The 14,768-nt window shown below is 41.8% G+C and overlaps 2 protein-coding genes across 2 annotated transcripts in view; one reads left to right on the top strand and one right to left on the bottom strand.

Annotated features, from left to right (window-relative positions):
• Positions 1–14,768, bottom strand: part of SOCS4 (suppressor of cytokine signaling 4) — a 29,759-nt gene that overhangs the window by 7,216 nt on the left and 7,775 nt on the right. The window lies entirely within an intron of this gene.
• On the top strand, positions 2,023–4,092 carry LOC307097698 (ubiquitin-conjugating enzyme E2 L3-like). Its single transcript, XM_079767764.1, has 2 exons — positions 2,023–3,986; positions 4,026–4,092. Exon 1 carries the CDS (start codon positions 2,867–2,869, stop codon positions 3,329–3,331), a length of 465 nt encoding a protein of 154 aa, XP_079623890.1. The 5' UTR covers positions 2,023–2,866; the 3' UTR covers positions 3,332–3,986; positions 4,026–4,092.

Raw genomic sequence — 14,768 nt, 5'->3', positions numbered from 1 at the left:
AGGATTAAATATGTGCTGAAGAAATCTTCTAGCTCAGGCAAGCTCCTAACCACAGTCTTGGCTAAAGGTGAAGTTTTTTGGAGTTGGAGTGGTGGTATTTGGCATCAGCTGAATTTCAGCATCTACCCACATTTTGGTGCCACAAGCTTTCGGGGAGAGACATCAGGCCAACTTGAGGCAAAACGAAGTTAATCACTAATCACCTTGACAAGGTTGTAATCTGCTTGAAGCCAGGGACTCTATATTCTATGTCAGTTTTTTCTCCAATATCACTACAGAAGCTGGCACACAGTATAAATGGATTGATGATAATGTATTAAAAACCATGAAGTACTATAAACCACCTAATGAAAAAAAAATCAAATTAAGGTACCTATGGAAATGGGCAATGTTCTATATACCCATTTAGATGATTCATGTTTAATGTTCAAGTAAAGACTTTAACAATTGACAAAACTCCAATAATCCCAATGCAGTTTTGTCAACTGATTTCAATAACTGGTCAACTTCAGTATCAATCTAGGCAGTTTTTGGAAAATACAGAGTCGGACAAAAATTTGTTATTTCACACACACACACACACACACACACACACACACGTATTCTTCTTGATAATTTTGACAAACAAGCAGATACATTTCTATGGGGCAACGCCTTTCCTATGAAATTGGCTAGATATACTAAAATTTACAATGTAAAATATTGAATTTTATTAAGACTAATGCTAATGATTGGTCATAGATGAAATTTACTTAATTATTCTTAGGTGGAATAAGATTTAAGTCCAGAATTGGGGGGAAGGGTTCTATAATTTCAAATGTTTTGAAATTAAAGTTGAGTTTTGTGACTAAGAAAATCAATCACATTCAACATTCTGGTTGTGATTAAGTTTCTGATTATGTCAGAGGAACATCAATAATCCCAGCAGTTAAGTAAATGTTTAGAGCCACTTGAATCCTTTTAAAGCAATCGGGTTTGAAACAAGCATCTGCAGTGGCATATGATTGTCACACGCTTAAAGTGTGAACTGATGACACAGATTTGCTATATAAAGTACTGCATTTCTAAACACTGAATAGCATCTAATAATTATACCTATTGTTTTGATTTAGTAAACTCACCGATATATAATCATTTAAAGTCCATAGGGGAAAATATTTAAAATCGAATTTTGAAAGAAACATCATCACTTACATCACAAACACCAAAATTATACTCAACAGTATGCTTTGGCTGCTCATAGACTAAATTCCACTAAACAAAAATAAACAAGCAGAAGCAACAAAGTAAACTGAAGAAAATGAAGTCACTGATTAGAAGAGACACTTCTGTTACTGCCTAGGAGCTTACACTCTAATATATTTTTTAAGATAAAAGATAATAAAGGAGGCCCATGAGCGGCAGAAATAAGAGACCAGCACCTGCACAGCCATTAAATTATGATTCAGGGCAAATAAATAAATAAATAAATAAATAAAGGAGTGCCACGGAGATATTTTTTTGTTAATATTACATAATTTCAAATTTTTAACTCAGCACAAGAATGTGGAAAACATATTTAAGGTTTGAAATGCTTTTTTTTACTTACTAAAAAAGTACTAAAATAGTTTATTAAATAGATGACCATCTCTATTCCACTGGGTGTGAGCTCTGTCTTGCCTCCTTGCTACCTCAAAACTGTGTCAGTTCTACATCACAGCTAAGCTCTCTAACCTCTATTCTTTATTTTATTTTTATTTTAGAGGAGGGAGAGAGAGAGGGGGGGAAACATTAGCCAGTTGCCACCCACATGGGCTCCATCAGGAATATGAACTGCCACTTTTTGGTGTTATGGGACCATGCTCCAACCAATGAGCCACACCAGCCAGGGCTAACCTCTATTCGTGATAACATTTCCCACCTTTACCTACTTCAATTTTTCTGTGCCTTTAAACACAACCAAGTTTTCTATAAAATCTTTTAGTGATTATAATGCTTCCTTTGGTTATAACTTTCTTAATGAGTAGTGTAACTTGATTTCCCCTCGAAATGAAAGCAGCTGCTCCCGCCCCCTATAAATGAGAAATAAAAACACAAATCTTGTCTTCAATTAAATTGAAAGATATCTGCTACAGAACGTGTGGGTAGAGAACAGGGTGGAAAATGGGGAACTAGGTTGAAAGTCTGCATGACAGCAATTAGATCTCTATGGTTCTTACTCCATCACTTAGAGTAGATGAGATATTTGGAGAAACTGAACCAGAGAGGTGCGGGACTGTGGATATCAGACAGCAAGGGCAGAGGGGAGGCTTCGGAAAGTTCCTCGTTCCCTTAGCAGGGAGAAACAGAATGGCCAAAGAGAAAAGACCTAGAGTGCTGCTATCTGGGAATACTCGAATAAAAAGCTAGAAGGCCAGCCAAGCCTGCAGCGAACCTCACCAGTCCACAAGCCCCGCCTACTCAGACGCAGCTTTTCAGGCATTGCTGTGCCTCATTCACTCTAGAATGTGAATGCTCACAGGTTATCAGTTTTGAGGAAAGCCTGTAACATTAACAACGGAGACCAAAACATAAGGAACTTGGAGAAGACAGTAACCATAAAAGGAGCAGAAAATAAAGTTGATTACTTCCAAATTAAAAGAAGGTATTACACCCAAGAATGACTAAGAGAAGGTGCAGGACAATCAGAGAATAAAGGTTTGCAAATTAAAATCACGAATGCAAAAATAAAACACTCAATAGGAAAGTTAGAGGATGAGTTGAGAAAATAACAGAAAATAAGAAAATAGTGGTGAAGACAAGAAAGCTAAAATTAGATGATCAGAAAGTGCAGGGGCCTCAGGCCGCCCGCAGTGCACCCTGGGAAAGCAACAGCACCAGACCCAAGATGGCAGCCAGCAGGAGGCTGATGAAGGAGCTTGAAGAAATCCGCAAATGTGGGATGAAAAACTTCCGTAACATTCAGGTTGATGAAGCTAATTTACTGACTTGGCAAGGGCTTATTGTTCCTGACAACCCTCCATATGATAAGGGGGCCTTCAGAATCGAAATCAGCTTTCCAGCGGAGTACCCATTCAAACCACCGACGATCACATTTAAAACAAAGATCTATCACCCCAACATCGATGAAAAGGGGCAGGTCTGTCTGCCAGTAATTAGTGCTGAAAACTGGAAGCCAGCAACCAAAACCGACCAAGTAATCCAGTCCCTCATTGCACTGGTGAACGACCCCCAGACCGAACACCCGCTTCGGGCTGACCTGGCTGAAGAATACTCTAAGGACCGTAAAAAATTCTGTAAGAACGCCGAAGAGTTTACAAAGAAATATGGAGAAAAGCGACCTGTGGACTAAAATCTGCCGTGATTGATTCCAGGGAGTGTGAGCAGAGACCCTGGGCAGCGCATTCAGACACTCTGCCAAGCAGGACTCTGTGGAATATGGACACGGGCCACCACCTGGCGTTCGCTTGTGGCAGTTACTACCTTCCTACAGTTTTCTCAATCCAAAGTGGTCTAGGTAACCTGTAAAGAAAGGATTAAAATTTATTTAAGATGTTCTAGTTCTGCTTTCTTTGTTTAAAAATCACTGTTTTAATCTGAAAAAAAAAATTAGAGGATCAATACAGACATTTCATAGAAAATAACAAAATGTAGGGGGGAAATTATCAAAGAAACTGTATTAGAAGAACATAAGCCTCTATAATGAAAGAGCCCACTGAGCACTCAGTAATGCTGGGGAAAAATACACGTGAAGTTACATTATTCTAAAATGTTAGAATCCTTAAGGTAAAGAGATACTAAAGTCTTCCTACCTTATAGGTAACAATACTGTACTGTATACTTAAAAATTTGTTAAAGAGGATAAACCTCATGCTAAGTGTTCTTACCACAATAAAATAAAATAAGTAAATAACTAAATAAAAGTAGCCTCCGCCCCAGTAAAGTCTTCATGAGGGAGAAAAGTCATAGTGAAAGGACTAAATAAAATGGCCTTTGGTTTCTCAACAGTACCCCTGGCAGCCAGAGACTAGTTTCCAACCCTGAAGAGATAACCAGCCAAACAATCACATATGAGGATAAAATAAAAACTTTTTCAGATGTGCAAAGTATCAACAATTTTATCTCATATTGGATAATGTGCTCTTCTAAAATTAGGGTGTAAAGTCAAAAGAAAGGAAGCAACACAGGACATAAGATATTTAACATAGGAGAGAGGAAGGTATTCAGAGCTGCTAGAGAGCAAGTCATTCATATATACACACAAGGACAATAAGGCTCCAAGGTGGAAAATCTTAAGTGAAAAAAATAGAATTAACTTTTGTAAAATTCAATTGAGAAGCAACGGAAAAAGAATTGGGTAATTACTGATTACAGAAAAATTAAAACATACAAGAAATAAAATAGAATTATCACACATATGGCTCAGCAGTGAATGATATTTATAGTCACCAAAATTGTGATATAACTATAATAAAAGAATGGTAAGAGGAGACTAAAATAGAGATAAATCCTCATGTATCACCAAGAACTCATAAGATAATGTCTAATAATTGATGAATCAAGAAAGCAAAGTATAAACATTTAGAAACATGAAATAAATAATCAGAAAAACAGTTAAATAATTTGAAAGTAGATGCCTTTGGGATGGGCAGGAGAGAAGTGCAGTGTTCGAAAGCTTATCTAAGCCTTTCAGCTTAATTTAATTTTTAAGCTAGGTGCATATGTCATTTTGATGAAATAAATGTAAAGTAATTTATACTCACTGTGAAAAATCCAAGGTGGAGAAAATTGTAAAGAAAAATGTAAAAACTATCCATAATCCTACCATCCAGTAACAATTTTTAACATTTTCAGTATCTCTATCCATGTATATGACAAGGAAGCAGTTCTACAACACAGTGACAGCAGGCATTAAAAATATGGTTTGAGTCCAATTTATTTTATACTAGCCTTATGACCCTGAAACCTTAGTTTCTTTGTAAAGAAAAGGTACTGATGCAATCTACTTCACTGGGCTGCTGGGGATTAAATGAAATAATGTATATAAAGTACTAAGCTCAGATTCTAAATGTGTTATGTATTCAATAAATGTTAACATTTAAAGCATCTAAGCCAATTTTAGACTCATAATGAAGAAATCACAGAATATCTGTCTCTAGCCCAATGCAAACCATAATTTATGAGCAAATATAATTTTTGTAAGGATAACTATTCTTCAAAGTAAAAAACAGTCAATATGCCAGAAACTCAACAGACCATAAAGGTACAAAGCAATCTGACATTTTCTCCCAGATAACTATACATATTTACATGCTAACATTACAGGTTTACTTTGGCAAGGCTTACCAATTTGTATATAGTAGGTACCAATCAATCAAGTATCTCTGAATTTTAGGTTAACCATTCTTACATGTGCTAGTGCTGCAGGTGTCCATAAAATAAAGTGAAAAATATCATTACCTTAAATTTTCCACACATTTACCTGTACTTAAAGAGTTAATGCACAGAAAATCTTTTATCTTTTGCATCTAAGAATTATAGCCTTATATAAATTTTACAGGGCTATTCTTTTGCTAGAAAACTGAGTTCATGCTTCAGAAGTCCTACTTTTTAAAATTGTTATGGCAAAAAGTGATTTGACAAGACATAGCATATCAATATATGGGCCAAAATGTCACTTAATGTTGTAGTTTTCGAAGTATGAATAACATTTATTTTCAATTTACATTTCTCTAAAAGTTAGAAAAATTAAAATTTATAAATACTGGATATATGGTTTACAATGTTCCAATCACTCATTGTCAGATGATGCGCTGTTTCTGAGGTAAGATTTGGAGTTTCAAAAAGCTGAGGACTTGATTTCATCCTCTCCATTTCTTTATTCATTTTTCAGTGTTATCACAACTGCTTGCATGTTGCTGAACAGATTTATGGAATATGTAATCTTAAATAAGATAATCTTTATAATACTTTTTAAATAAACATGATTATGGAAATTTTATAACACACAAGGTTTGCTAATTATCTCAGGGCAAAATATGTAAGTTTTGAATTTTGAAGACGCGTTATACAATTTTCTTTTACAAAATGACAAGTGTTCTAAATTTGATGAATTCTACTGGGATAACAGCTTTTAGAAGCTACTTAGCAGATCTATTAAGAAAGAAAGGCTAGCACAAGACTTCGAAGAGGACTCGCTCTAGTGACTGAGGAAGACCCAGAAACTTCCTGGCCACCTGAACCACATGGCTGTATTGGAAGCACCTGAGAGGCGGAGGTAATGCTGGTGGCTTGCATCATCATGGGATAAACTTTGACAAATAGCACCCAGGTTACTTTGGGAAAGTTGGTATGTGGCATTACTTAAAGAGGAACCAGAGCTTCTACCCAACTGTCAACCGTGATACTGGTCAGTGAGCAGACACAGGTAAATGCTGGCAGAACAAGCCAGTAGCTGCTCCTATCATCGATGTGGTGAGATCAGACTACTACAAGTTCTGGGAAGGGAAAGCTCCCAAAGCAGCCTGTCATCCTGAAGGCCAAGTTCTCCAGCTGAAGAGCTGAGGAGAAGACGGAAGGTGTTGCAGGTGAGGTGGTAGGGAAATATGTCCTATGGGTTGAAGCCACACTGAAGGAAATTCACTAAGTGCTCACAAGTGCTTTTCAAAAAATAAAAAAGAAAGGCAGAACAAAACAAAACTGATCACTTCATGGTACAGGAAACATCCTAACAATTACTGAGACAGTAACTGTTTTAAAAAACTTATGCTATAGAGATCATTTTAGAAAAAACTTTATGTGAAGTACCATTTTTATTTATTATTATTATTTAAATATATTTTATTGATTTTTTACAGAGAGGAAGGGAAAGGGATAGAGAGCTAGAAACATCGATGAGAGAGAAACATCGATCAGCCGCCTCCTGCACACCCCCTACTGGGGATGTGCCCTCAACCAAGATACATGCCCTTGACCAGAATCGAACCTGGGACCCTTCAGTCCGCAGGCCGACGCTCTATCCACTGAGCCAAACCGGTTTCGGCTGAAGTACCATTTTTATATAGTACAGAAATAATAAATACTTTGAAAGGTACAGATAAATCAAAGATCTTTGTTGGTATCTGTAAAGAGCTTTTTTTTTTTTTTTTTTTTGGTTTGGCTCAGTGGATAGAGCATTGGCCTGTGGGTCCCAGGTTTGATTCCAGTCAAGGGCACATATCTTGGTTGCAGGCTTGATTCCCAGCCCTGGTCGGGGTGTGCAGAAGGCAACCAATCGATGTGTCTCTCTCACATCAGTATTTCTCTCTCTCTGTATCTCTCCCACCCTTCCACTCTCTCTAAAAATCAATGGAAAAATATCCTCAGGCGAGGATTAATCAAAAATAAATAAATAGCCGAAACCGGTTTGGCTCGGTGGATAGAGCGTCGGCCTGTGGACTCAAGGGTCCCAGGTTCGATTCCGGTCAAGGGCATGTACCTTGGTTGCGGGCACATCCCCGGTGAGGGGTGTGCAAGAGGCAGCTGATCGATGTTTCTCTCTCATCGATGTTTCTAACTCTCTATCCCTCTCTCTTCTCTCTGTAAAAAAATCAATAAAATATATTAAAAATAAATAAATATGAAAAAAATCACTTGGGAGAAGATTGCTTTGGCTCCTGATTCAATAATTAATTCTTTATGAAGGCAGCTAAGTCACATTTCTCTGCAGAGTACACAGTGACATCTTCTAAAAACATTATTTCTTAATGAACCAGAGGCAAATGTCTAAAAAGCAAGTTTATAGAAAAGTCTTTTTTGGAAAAGCAAATTCCCAGATTTAGTAGCCATTTGATCTGTGGTTCTAGCACCAACTGTAATGACAGTGGTAATAAAATGAACACCTGACATGACCACTGTACTCTAATAAAAGATTTAAATAACATCTAGTTAGTTATATTGAGGCCTGGAAGGTGATTTAAATTCAAGATTTCTATAGAAACCATTACAAATTCCATAATTAAAGGTTTAACTTTATTTAGAAAATTCATTTATATTATTTATGATGTTGGATAAGGGATCATTATTGTATATATTAGTTCCTCATTGAACTAATAGATCTACAATGGTAATGTACATCCAAGACCAACGTTCATTTTAATATTGAGTTAAAATAAATTCGATCCTATAAAGAATACTATATTACATAAAGAGTTCATGAATAAATTATGATTCTAATAGTAATGCAGTCTGGGAACTTTCTTACCAAATCCATGATTGCAAAGTTTACCTGCCGTTATGTGCCTCAAACCTCCTTGAAAGCGTTCTGATCAGCCTGTGATATTGAATTCTGTGGGTCACAGTTGCTGATAATTGATTCTAGTCTGACTAGAGACCTGGTGCACGAAATTCATGCACTCGGGGGGAGGGGGGTAATCCTCAGCCCAGCCTGCACCCTCTCGCAGTCTGGGAGCCCTCGGGAGATGTCCCACTGACAGCTTAGGCCCGCTCCCAATGAGCCGTCAGTCGGACACCCTTAGCACTGCTGTGGAGGTGGGAGAGGCTCCCACCACTGCCACTGCACTCGCCAGCCATGAGCCTGGCTTCCAGCTGAGTGGTATACCCCCTGTGAGAGCACACCGACCACCAGGGGGCAGCTCCTGCGTTGAGCATCTGTTCCCTGGTGGTCAGTGCGTGTCATAGCAACCGGTCGTTCTGCCATTCGGTTGATTTGCATATTAAGCTTTTATATATTTAGACTAGTGGCCTGATGCACAAAATTCATGCACATTAAAAGGGGATTAATTAGAGGTTATATTTTAATATTGCTATTTGCCCTTTCTCTATAATAGAAGTGTCAGAGATGAAAGAAAATTAGTAAAATGTATATGAAAATCTTCCTCCTGTCAGAGTCTGGGACGCGGCATGAGACCCAGAGTCAAGTCCCCGCCCACCCACGGTGCCTCAAAATTGCACAATACCCATACCCAGCCAGTCCCACCCTCATTGGGCGAGAGCCAGACCCAGCCGGCCCCACCCCCGTCAAGCCCTGGCGGGCAGGGGGGCACAGCCTCAGGTCCCCTGGCCTGGCACCGGGTGCGGGGGCGCAGCCTCAGGTCCCTCATCAAGCCCCGCAGGGTTGGGGATGCAGCCTCAGTTCCCCCGTCAAGCCCCGCTGGGCAGGGGGCGCGGCCTGAGGTGCCTCGATCCGGCACCAGGGCAGGAGGCATGGTCTGAGGTCCCCCGTCAAGCCTCACTGGGCTGGGCGCACGGCCTGAGATGCCCAGGCCCGGTGCTGGGGCGGGGGTGTGGATGAGGTCCCCCATCAAGTCCCACCAAGTGGGGGACACAGCCTGAGGTCCCCCATCAAGCCCTGCTGGGCTGGGGGTGCAGTCTCAGGTCCCCTGGTGCCAGGGCAGTGGGTGCACCTTGAGGTCCCCCTTTAAGCCGTGCCAGGCGGGGGTGCAGCCCGAGGTCCCCCAGCACGGCGCCGTGGCAGGGGGTGCGGCCTGAGGTCCCCCGTCAAGCCCTGCCAGGTAGGGGGTGCAGCCTGAGGTCCCCAGTCAAGCCCCACAGGGTGGGGGAAGGGGTGCAGGCTCAGGTCCCGTGCCCAGGCCCAGCGCCACACAGCCTCAGGTCCCTGCTGATTGCTCCTTAAGGCTCGTTACGGGAACTCAGCCTCAGCTGTGGGCGCCTCCATCTTTGTGACAGTGTGATGGTCAATTTGTATATTCCCTCCTTATTAGATAGGATATTTGTATTGGATTCTATGGAAACATTTAGGTTCCACAAGTGGAATATATTGGATAGCAGAAAACAAATGAATTTCTTGGAATGATAAAGAAAAAATATGAAAAATGGGTTTGTTCATATGAGAAAAATGTCTGAACTAAATTTTTTTTTCTGATTACAAAAACACTATAGGTTCATTTTCTAGTATAGATTTTAAAGTACAATTGACCTTTGAACAATGTGGGGGTTAGGGGAACTGACCCCCCCCCCCCCCAGAGCTGAAAATTTGTGTATAACTTTTGGTTCCCCAAAAACAACTCCTAATAACCTACTGTTGACCAGCAGCCTTATAGATAACATAAACAGTCAATTAACACATTTTGTATGTTATATGTATTACATAATATATATTACTAGTGGCCTGGTGCACAAAATTCATGCATGGGGGGGGGTTGTCTCTCAGCCTGGCCTGCACCCACTCCAATCTGGGACCCCTCGGGACTGCTGGCTCCTAACCGCTCACCTGCCTGCCTGCCTGATCGCCCCTAACCATTCTGCATTCCGACCTGCTCGCCCCCAACTGCCCCCCCCACAAGCCTTCTCACCCCCAACTGCCCCCCTTGCCAGCCTGATTGCCCCCAACTGCTCCCCTGCTGGCCTGCTCACCCCCAACTGCCTCTCCCCTGTCTGCCTGCCCACCCTGCCAGCGCTCTGGGATCAATGGCAGAGCAGAGGCAGGCGTTTCCCACTTTACCTGGGCTTCACCATTTTTAAAAATATATATATTTTATTGATTTTTTACAGAGAGGAAGAGAGAGAGATAGAGAGCTAGAAACATCAATGAGAGCGAAACATCAACCAGCTGCCTCCTGCACACTTCCTACCGGGGATGTGCCCGCAACCAATGTACATGCCCTTAACCGGAATCGAACCTGGGACCCTTCAGTCCGAAGACCGACGCTGTATTCACTGAGCCAAACCGGTTTCGGCAAAGGGCTCCACCATTAATCCCCACCCACAGGGAAGCCCTGCCCACCAGGCCTGGGCCCTGTGATCAATGGCAGAGCAGAAGCAGGCTTTTATCACCTAGCCTGGGCTCCGCCATTAATCCCCACCCACAGGGTGGCCTTTTCCACCCAACCTGTGCTCTGTGATCAATTGCCACCCATAGGGAGAACCTGCCTGCCCCACCCACCCTCCTGGGGCTCTGGGATCAATGGCAGAGCAGAGGCAGGCATTTCCCACCTGGCCTGGGCTCCGCCATTAATCCCGCCCACAGGGAGGCCCTGCCCAGCAGGCCTGGGCTCTGCGATCAATGGCAGAGGAGAGGCAGGTGTTTCCCACCCAGCTGGGGCTCTGCAATGGGCCCTCCCAGCCACGGCTTTGTCTGGAAGGAGGTCTGGAAAGTTGTCCCTAAGGTTTCCTGGTCTAATTAACATATTACCCTTTTATTAGTATAGATTCTTTCAATAAAGTAAACTAGAGGAAGAAAAATGTTATTAAGAGAGTCATAAAGAGCCCTGGCCAGGTAGCTCAGTTGGTTAGAGTCATCCCAATATACCGAGGTTGCAGATTCAATCTTGGGTCAGGGCACATACAAGAAGCAATTGCCCTAGCCGGTTTGACTCAGTGGATAGAGTGTTGACCTTTGGATCAATGATCCCAGGTTCGATTCCAGTTAAGGGCACATACCTTGGTTGCAGGATCCTCCCTGCCCTGGGCCCTGGTTGGGGCTCGTGCAGGAGGCAACTGGTTAATGTGTTTCTCACACACATAATGTTTCTCTGTCTTTCCCTCTCCCTAAAAATCAATGGAAAAATATCATTGGGTGAGGAATAACAAATAAACAAAAAAGAAGCAACCAATGGATGCATCAGTAAGTAGAACAACAAAGTGAAGTTTCTCTCTTTCTCAGCAGTAATTAAATTTTTTTTTTTAAAGTCATAAGGAAGAAAAAATACATTTATAATACTGTGCTGTATTTATGGTTACTGTTAAGTTTATGTCATCCACTTACAAAATGAATGGTCTGTCAGTACTGACATCAATATTGTCTTATACTCGAGGCCCGTTGCACAAAGAAATTCGTGCAATAGGCCTTCCTTCCCTTGGCTTCCAGCACTGGTTTTCCTCCGGCACCTGGAACCCAAGCCTTCGCTCCAGCCAGAGTCTGCTGCCTTCGTCTTCGCTGCGGCCAGAGTGCCCCCCACACTCCCTCTCATAGCAGGTGACCTGTCTCGCCCAGCCACTCCGCGCCTGGAGCAGCTGGGCGGCCGCCATCTTTGACCTTCTAATTTGCATATCCCCTCCTGATTGGCTGGTGGGCATAGAGGAGTGATGGTTAATTTGCATCTTTCTCTTTTATTAGTGTAGATAATACAAACAAACCCATAGATATTATATAAGTACTAGCGTTCCCGTTGCAGGAAAAATCCTGCAATAGGGTTTCCTGCTGCACTCTACCCCACCCTGCCTGCTCTCCTCCCTTGTCCCCCGCCCCGCGATTTCCGCCAGCCCCCCTGCTTTTGTAACTTCTCCGCCAGCCTGCTCTCCTTCCTTCTTCCCTGGCCCCGCCTCCGCTCCTCCCTTCTCCCCCGGCCCGCCTTCTCTGCCAGCCCTCCTGTTTTTCCCTTCTCCCCCGGCCTGCCTCCGCTCTTCCCTTCTCCCCCGGCCCCGCCTCCGCTCCTCCCTTCTCCCCTGGCCCCGCCTCTGCTCCTCCCTTCTCCCCCGGCCCCGCCTCCACTCCTCCCTTCTCCCCTGGCCCCGCCTCCGCTCCTCCCTTCTCCCCCGGCCCCGCCCCTTCTCCCCCGGCCCCGCCTGCTCAACTTCCTTCTCCCCCGGCCCCGCCTCCGCTCCTCCCTTCTCCTCCCCCCGGCTTGCTTGCTTCTCTGCAGCTTTGCTCCCTTCTGCAGCTCTTGGCTTCTTTCTATGCTGTCGCGATATGCAAATTAGCCGCCATCTTTGTTTTGATAATTTGCATATTCACCCTGATTGGTTGGTGGGCGTGGCTTGGCTGGTGGGCGTGGCTTGGCGTAGCGAAGGTGCGGTCAATTTGCATATTTGTCTATTATTAGATTAGATTACTAACACTGCACATAAAAAATGAAAAGATATTAAAAAATTCCTCTTTATTTACAGATATAATGATTCATGCACTGACAATGAAGCAGCAGCAATATGATCGCTTTATGGTAGTCTTGTGTAATTGATACCATTACTTCATGGTACCCTAGCCTATACACTAATGAATGAACTGTCATAAAATTTTTATGGCATACAGTATTACAGTCATATTCATAGTACAGTATTGGAAACATTGTTATGTATATTTTAAAACCACTTACTTGTGATGATAGGCTGACAAAAAGTTTCTCCAATTGTGAGAGAGGCATGCTGAACAGTAACGTAATTATTGGAAAATAAGTTATAAAGCAGTTAGAAAACTAACGTATTATTAATGTTATGTTAAGTATCATTCATCTATACCTATGTAAGGACAGGCTACTCCCTTCACAATACAAGTTTTGCACATGATGTTCTACACAATGAATATTTAGGTAATGATGATGCACAAAAACGCCTCAAACAATTCTAGCCATACAGTAGAGTTTCACATGCATACACAACAGATAAGTTTATTAACTGTACAACATGATGTTTATTATTCATTAAGTGAAAGTAGAACATCTTAAAGATCTTCATCCTTGTCTTTAGGTTGAGTAGGCTGAGGAGGAGGAAGAGGAGGGGTTGGTCTTGCTGTCTCAGGGATGGCAGAGGCAGAAGAAGTGGAGAAGGTGGAAGGGGAGACAAGAGAGGCAAGCACATTGAGTGTAAGTTTATGAAAATACATTGTAATTTCTGTCAGATATTTTTGCTTTTTAATTTCTATAAAAATATTTCTATAAGGGACCAAACCTTCTCCCACCATTTGCTTTAGTTTCAGTGTCCGTATCATGAAGGGTCCATGTCATAAGAGGTCAAAAACCACTTTGAATACTCGAAACCCTCTTCCAGATTGTCTAATGTCCTTTTGTTTCCTCGTGCTGTTTCTTCTACATCTTCCTCATCATCTGGTTCTGGTTTGGAAACACTCATCTCCATCAAGTCATCTTCTATTAATTTCTCTGCTGTGGTGTCTATTAGCTCTGCATTAAAAATATGTTCAGGCAGATATTCTTTCTCCTCAATTACTTTCTTAATGGCCTCTGGGAACTTGTCTGTCTCTTAGTTGGCAGAAGCTGCTTTTCCTGTTATCTTGACATTTATTAAGCCAAATCTCTTTCTAAAATCATCAAACTATTCTTTGCAGGCATGAAGTTCTCTAGCTTTAGATCCTTCACCTTCCCTTTGCTTTAAGTTATGACTTCCCTTTTTCTCAAATCATATTAGAATCTATAAGTATGTCTTTCTTATTGCAATACTACATAAAAGCTGCATTTTCAATACAAGATAAAAAGGTATCTCGCAAAAAGTGCAAGATTTTCATGCTTACTGGTGTAAGCAATAGCTACAGCTTCAAAATTTCATTTTCTTTTCTTTTCTTTTTTTTTTACAATGGTCCTTATACTGGATTCATTTCTTTTGAAATGGTAGGCCACCATAGCTGCAGACCTCAACCTATGATACATATCAAGCAATTAAACTTATTCTTATTTATTTATTTATTTATTTAATATATTTTATTGATTTTTTACAGAGAGGAAGGGAGAGAGATAGAGAGTTAGAAACATCGATGAGAGAGAAACATCCATCAGCTGCCTCCTGCACACCCCCGACTGGGGATGTGTCCACAACCAAGGTACATGCCCTTGACCGGAATCGAACCCGGGACCCTTCAGTCTGCAGGCCGACCCTCTATCCACTGAGCCAAACCGGTTTCAGCTCAATTTTTTCTTTTAATGTCATGACTTTTCTCTGCTTCTTTGGAGCACTTCCAAGATCACTAGTGTCACTTCATATGGGTCCATGTTGTTAAGGTTTATGGTATTCCACTAAATATGATGAAAAATATCAAGAACCATGAGAGATCAGTTCTTACTGTGATACAGAATTTACTGGAGAGACAAACTTATCACAGTGGG

Source organism: Cnephaeus nilssonii (assembly GCF_951640355.1).
Source record: "Cnephaeus nilssonii genome assembly, chromosome: 4".
Taxonomy (NCBI): domain Eukaryota; kingdom Metazoa; phylum Chordata; class Mammalia; order Chiroptera; family Vespertilionidae; genus Cnephaeus; species Cnephaeus nilssonii.
The sequence above is the reverse complement of the archived record's forward strand: the minus strand, read 5'-3'. Positions and strand labels throughout refer to the sequence as shown.

Bases quoted from the DNA above. Each gene is read 5' to 3' on its own strand.
- LOC307097698 (XM_079767764.1), top strand. From the start codon at position 2,867: ATGGCAGCCAGCAGGAGGCTGATGAAGGAGCTTGAAGAAATCCGCAAA.